The 6,316-nt window shown below is 43.8% G+C and overlaps 1 protein-coding gene across 5 annotated transcripts; it reads left to right on the forward strand.

Annotated features, from left to right (window-relative positions):
* Nucleotides 1-881: 881 nt before the first annotated feature.
* On the forward strand, nt 882-6,101 carry SRSF5 (serine and arginine rich splicing factor 5). Of its 5 annotated transcripts, none has more exons than XM_019969126.2 (8): nt 882-1,039; nt 1,931-2,072; nt 2,384-2,454; nt 2,587-2,685; nt 2,975-3,044; nt 4,264-4,337; nt 5,088-5,198; nt 5,295-6,101. In XM_019969126.2, the coding sequence occupies exons 2-8, from the start codon at nt 1,947-1,949 to the stop codon at nt 5,560-5,562; spliced, it is 819 nt and encodes a 272-aa protein (XP_019824685.1). In that variant the 5' UTR covers nt 882-1,039; nt 1,931-1,946; the 3' UTR covers nt 5,563-6,101. The 5 variants fall into 5 exon arrangements, with proteins under 5 accessions (XP_019824685.1, XP_019824687.1, XP_019824688.1 ...); XM_019969128.2 differs by having other exon boundaries at nt 882-1,035; XM_019969129.2 differs by having other exon boundaries at nt 903-1,164; nt 5,298-6,101.
* Nucleotides 6,102-6,316: the final 215 nt, after the last annotated feature.

The following is a 6,316-nucleotide window of genomic DNA, read 5'->3' on the forward strand; positions in this document are numbered from 1 at the left end:
TGTTGAAGGAATTATTGGGGTGTACACAGACTACCGCTGGATCACATAGAAGGGAGAGTAATTCTACTCATGAAATATGACGTTTTTTATTGGAGAAGCTGGTCAGAAAATCTAGTAGGGAGACTTATTCAATAGTTTTCACAGAAGAAACAATCACTGCAGAAGACAAATGGTTTAAAATACAATAGATTAAGTCACTAGGCACTACTCAAGACCAATTACCTTTATAGAAGTCAGAAACTTTTTAACGTTAAATAAGTCAAGATACTGTATTAAAAAATTAATACTGAAGAAAATCACACCACTTCGGCCTAAGAGCAGCAACTTTTTAAATGGTGATAGCACCGTTATTCTTGTTTTTCACCCCAGAAAATATTTTTCAGATTACTCTCATTGCAGCAAAAATAATGTTTAGTGAGTGAATTCACAAGATGTTGCTTCCATATTCAACACAGAATGCAGAGAATAATTGCAATTGAAAGACTGATTTCTTTTATAAAAAACATTATGCAGGAAGCTAAGGAACAAGGGGTCAGAGATGGTCAGACATATTTTGCAAAGCCCCAGTTCCTTTCACCCAGTACTCTTTCGGGTATTAAAAAAAAAGTTCAGATAAAAAAGGTGACCATTTGCCTTACGGTAGTTTTATGGGGGAGTAATGATGAACCGAACGTCATTGCCTAGGAGGTGCGAACATTCTGGACCATGGCCTCCCAGCCCCGAGCACCTGACGGCCACGCCCATACCACACCCCGCCCCTCAGTCCCGCCCACCTCGACTCAGGGTCACTGGGGCCAGCACCGTAAAGAGGCCCCGCCCCGCGGACACCTCTGTCCCCCGACCCAAGGGGTGTTGTCAAGGGCGGTCCCGGAAGTGACGCAGGGACGCGCCCTCCATTTTGTGGGACGCCAGAGCAGCTAAGTGCGTCAGTTGTGGAGAGACGTAGACGAGTTGAGTCCTGGTCTGCGGGGAGGCGGCCGGCTCTATCGCAGACTACGGACCTCTCTGTGTCTCAGCTGCCAAAGATCCTGTCCGGTAGGTGAGTGGCTCACTTTGAGGGAAAGGCTTCTCGGATCGAGGCTTCTTCATGGCCGCTCAGATCGCGAGTGGTCAGGGCTGCTCTCTGTGCGGAGGACGGCGTCCAATGAGCGCAGTTTATTCGAGGTGGGCGCTGGGGCACGTCTCCCTTTGGGTATTGTGTGAGGGGACCTGAAGGTGGAAGGGCGGTCCTGGGCAGGGTCGTTTTTACAGAGGGGTCGTGCGCCCCTCCCTGCCTTTTTATTTCACTGTCTGAACCCCGGGAGTAGTGGGCCGAGACCTTTGCTCGGGGTGTGGTCGGGGCTGTCCCAGGGTGGGTACAGTGATCCGGAGCGGTGGGGTCGGGAGAGGGGGAGGGAACGGGGGGCTTGGCACGCGTGGTTCCCCCCCCCGCCGGCTCCGAGGCCGCCATTTTGTGGCTGCTCCGCGGCCACCCGCCGCCGTCTGCGCAGGCGCGGCGGTGGCGTCGCGAGGTTCCGGCTTCCACCCGCTGTGACGCTCCCGGGAGGCGGCGACGCGCGTGCAGCCCGTCGTCATTGGGCTGGCCTTGCGGAGGGCGGGGTCGGCTCCGCCCGCACTTCTCGGCCTTTCCTAACTGCGGCAGATGGGAGGGGGCCAGAAGAGCCGGGGACAGTGTGCGGCTGCGCAGTTCCAGAGGCGGCAGTGGGCGTTGCGGTTGCTGCGGTCTGGGCCCAGGGAAGGATCGTGTTGGGAGCCGAGTTTTAATTTTGTCTGCAAGGGACCCGGCCTAATAAGAGGCACTCTTGGCAATCTTGTTTATAACATCACCGGGTAAACATTTTATTTTATGCTGTTTATGTTTTTGGTCCCTTGACCAGGCATTCCTCTGACATTCACTGGTACTATCTCAATTGAATTTATTTCCTGACAGAAAGTACTAGCCGGACATGAGTGGCTGTCGAGTATTCATCGGGAGGCTAAATCCGGCGGCCAGGGAGAAAGACGTGGAAAGATTCTTCAAGGGGTATGGACGAATAAGAGATATTGATCTGAAAAGAGGCTTTGGTTTTGTGGTAAGTGTTTACAACTGGTTGAAATATCTATTGTTAGTGGGTAAAGATTGTTATAAGCAGTGCTTTTGAGTTTTTTGAGTCCCAATAGAGTATGTTTGGGACACATGCATTCTTAAGGTAGTCAGTTTTCTTAAAGGAGAAAAGAATTTCACTCCGGGCTGGAGAAATCATTTCCGGTCCCTTTTTGATTGGGCTTAATCTATATGCTGTTGTCATTAACATACTCTTTCACAGGCATTTAGTGGTTTTAATGTGTTGTAGAATAGACTTTTAAAGCAGTGTTAAGCATTATGTATATGTTTGTGTTTTAGGAATTTGAAGATCCCAGGGATGCGGATGATGCTGTATATGAACTTGATGGAAAAGAACTCTGCAGTGAAAGGTGATAATTTTATTTTTAGTTTTATGACTTAGCACTCTAAAGATAAGCTAGGTATTGGGCTACGTGTTTTTGTAAATAGATCTCTTATGTAGCTTAAAGTGGATAATGAAGATTTTTCTTCCTTTCCTGTAGGGTTACAATTGAACATGCTAGGGCTCGATCTCGAGGTGGAAGAGGTAGAGGACGCTACTCAGACCGTTTTAGTAGTCGCAGACCTCGAAATGATAGACGGTATGTGATGAATGGTGGATGGCTGCTTTGTGCAAGCATTACTGCAGGAGTCTTAGTGTTCTAAAGTTATTAGCAAAAGTGATTTGCTGTGTGTGTATAATCAGTTTTGTCATTCATGTATTAGTTTACTGTTTCTAATAAGGGTGAGTCCTAAAATAATGCAGAAACTGTTGGTGGAAGTCATTTGAATGACGTGTCATACCTGATTGCTTGAACTTGCCCACAACTGAACACAATAGGTGCACGCTGCTGCATTTCTTCCATTGTGAGTACTCATTTTCTTCCTCAGAAATGCTCCACCTGTAAGAACAGAAAATCGGCTTATAGTTGAGAATTTATCTTCAAGAGTCAGCTGGCAGGTTTGTTGAAACACAGTTTTGAGATATTTTGATGTGGTTTTTTAAATATTAGTGGGTAGTTAATGTTTTTATTAATGTTTTATTAAAAGTAGTTTTATCTTTAATGGACTTTTAATTGTAATTTTAAATTTTTAATTAAATGTAATTGGGGGATGTTTCAAATTTTAATGTTAGTGATCGAATGTAAATGTTTTGAGGATATATTTTCTTGTTTTTAAAAATCAATTTTAACCAAATATTAAACCCTTTATTTGCCAGCCTATCTGTGTCGTTGGCCTTATGACGAGGAGTGCCTGTGGGTTATCCTAATCGTTGTCTTGGTCACTCTTGGTTGGGCCTGGTTGACTTTGCCAGTCAGCTCCTACAGTGATCAATTGGCCACCTCTAGATCTGTGTTTGCCGGTCTAGACGTAATCGGTGCACTTCTTGAAGTGCCAGGTTGCAGCGATCCCAGAGCGCTGATAACGTGATCTGATCCCTAAGTTGAGAGCTGTCTTCCTGTAACGCTTCCGAATAAGAGGTCCTGGTCGAAAAGAGTTCAAAGATTCGAAATTAGGTGGTCGTTGGAATCCTGATCGCAGTAAAGTGGTCCTTGGTAACTACACAAGAGTAGAACCTGTCTGCATCCGCCAATAGTCTGCTAATAGGGAGGGCTGTGCGATTAAAGGCTTCCATCGATTGGGTAGTGTCCTTCAAGTGGGTGGCGAAGAGCCAGTCGGGCATATGTCATGAAGGTTTCTCCGACCGATAAATGGTTTGCTGCCTGACTAGCCTAGGGAAATAATAATAAAGGTAAAGTAAACTTTTTTAATGACATATGGGGCACAAAATAACTGGTGTCTTGTAAATGTTCTGTTTTTAAATATAAAATTTCTAGTTTAGTCTTTACTTTAAAAATATGTATTGTTTCTTTTTGTTTTTTTGTTTGTTTTGTTTTGTTTTTTTCTTTTTGTATTGAGCTCAGTATAGACTAATACTACTTTAATATTAAAATCTAAACTTCCTCTGGCATTTTGCTTAAAAGCAATATGCTATTTGCTTATTTCGTGCCCTGACATATATTATTTTAAAATTCCGATAGACTACAAGTGTGGTAAATAAATACCATGTTTGTACTTTATCTAACATCTTCTCTTTCAGTAGTCTTGTTTTTATACATTGTGGTTGTTTGTGTGTCACGTTTCCTTTTCTCTGCTTAACTCGATCATCTTGTGTTAAGGATCTCAAAGATTTCATGAGACAAGCTGGGGAAGTAACCTTTGCGGATGCACATCGACCTAAATTAAATGAGGGGTGAGTATGTATTGGCGTATGAGAGCCTTTTAAAATGTTCTAAAGTTGTACCGTGAATGTTAGCGTTCTCAAAATTTGGACATCCTGAAATGCAGCGGTTCTCAATCAGGGTTGAATTTGCTTTTCAGGGTACATGTGGCAGTGTCTGGAGACATTTTGGTTGTCAGAATTGAGGTTACTGTTTGCATCTTGTGGGTAGAGGTCATGTTGTTCAGTCGCTAAGTCATGTCCAACTTTGCAACTCTTAAGAACTGCAGCACGCCAGACTTCCCTTCCCTTCGCTGTCTTCTGCAGTTTGCTCGTACTCATGTCCATTGAGTCCGTGATGCCATCCAACCATCTCATCTTCTATCATCTCCTCCTTTTGCCTCCAGTCTTTGCCAGCTTCAGGGTCTTTCCTAGTGAGTCAGCTCGTTGCACCAGGTGGCTAAAGTAGAGTCAGAGATGGTATTGATCCTCCTGTAGTACACAGGAAAGCTCCTCACTCCCATTGAATTATGTGGCTTAAGATGTCCACGGTTTGGAGGTTGAGGTTTCCTGTTCAATAATAACAATAGTAAAATGAACTTTAAAAAGTAATTAAACTAGACTGATAATGGTTTGTGAGCTTGCCTAGAGAGTCCCAGGGATGGGGGAGCCTGGTGGGCTGCCGTCTATGGGGTTGCACAGAGTTGGACACGACTGAAGCGACTTAGCAGCAGCAGCAAGAAATACATGTAACTTTACAAATAGTGTGTTTTTTCTTTATAGGGTAGTTGAGTTTGCCTCTTATGGTGACTTAAAGAATGCTATTGAAAAACTTTCTGGAAAAGAAATAAATGGGAGAAAAATCAAATTAATTGAAGGCAGCAAAAGGCACAGGTATCTCTAATGTTTTTAAGTCATAGTTTTATTTAAGGGATTTGTGGGGTCTGCTACTTAGTTTTGTATTTTTTTTTTTTTTTCTTCTCTTTCTAGTAGGTCACGAAGCAGGTCTCGTTCCCGTACTAGGAGTTCCTCGAGGTCTCGTAGCCGATCTCGTTCCCGGAGTCGCAAGTCTTACAGCCGGTCCAGGAGCCGGAGTCGGAGCCGGAGCAAGTCTCGTTCTGTTAGTAGGTCTCCTGTGCCTGAGAAGAGCCAGAAACGTGGTTCTTCAAGTAGATCTAAGTCTCCAGCATCTGTGGATCGCCAGAGGTCCCGGTCCCGGTCCCGATCAAGGTCCAGATCAGTTGACAGTGGCAATTAAACTGTAAATAACTTGCCCTAGGGGCCTTTTTAAAAAAAAAAAAATTCCCAAACCATACTTGCTAAAAATTCTGGTAAGTATGTGCTTTTCTGTGGGGTGGGATTTGGAGGGGGGTGGGTTGGGCTGGATATCTTTGTAGATGTGGACCACCAGGGGTTGTTGCAAACCAATTGTATTAAATGTCTTTTGATAAGCCTTCTGCTCACATTTTTGTGAATGTCTGAAGTATATAGTTTGTGTATATTGACAGAGCTCTTTTATTACTAAAGCAAATTTAATTTTTTTGTACTAGAAAAATTTTGAACGTTTTAGTTCCTGGTTATTCAGATAATGTTAATGCGCAATTAGTTTAATGCCTCAATTAAACTAATTAATAGCTTTGGACACTTAAAAGAGCTCTTAATTTGCTTGTACATAAAGGCTTAATATGAATTTTCCTTGTTAGGGTTAAGGGTGTCCACCCACCCACCCTTTAACAGCTGTCTGGCAAAGACGTTAAGACAGCTGTTTGTTATTGATAATAAAAGGTTATAAAACTGCTTTTGTGTGTTTGTCTGAAGGAGTTATGGCTACCTACTTCTCCTTCCCCATGCACTTTTGATGCATTTAAAATCCATCATCGGGAATGCTGTAGCAGTGAGGCAGGTGTGTGTGTCCTAGTCATGTCCAACTGTGAGATTCCATGCAGTGTAGCCTGCCAGTCTCCTCTCTCCATGGGATTTTCCAGTCAAGAATACTGGAGTGGGTTGCCACG

Source organism: Bos indicus, chromosome 10 (assembly GCF_029378745.1).
Source record: "Bos indicus isolate NIAB-ARS_2022 breed Sahiwal x Tharparkar chromosome 10, NIAB-ARS_B.indTharparkar_mat_pri_1.0, whole genome shotgun sequence".
In the NCBI taxonomy this organism is placed as follows: domain Eukaryota; kingdom Metazoa; phylum Chordata; class Mammalia; order Artiodactyla; family Bovidae; genus Bos; species Bos indicus.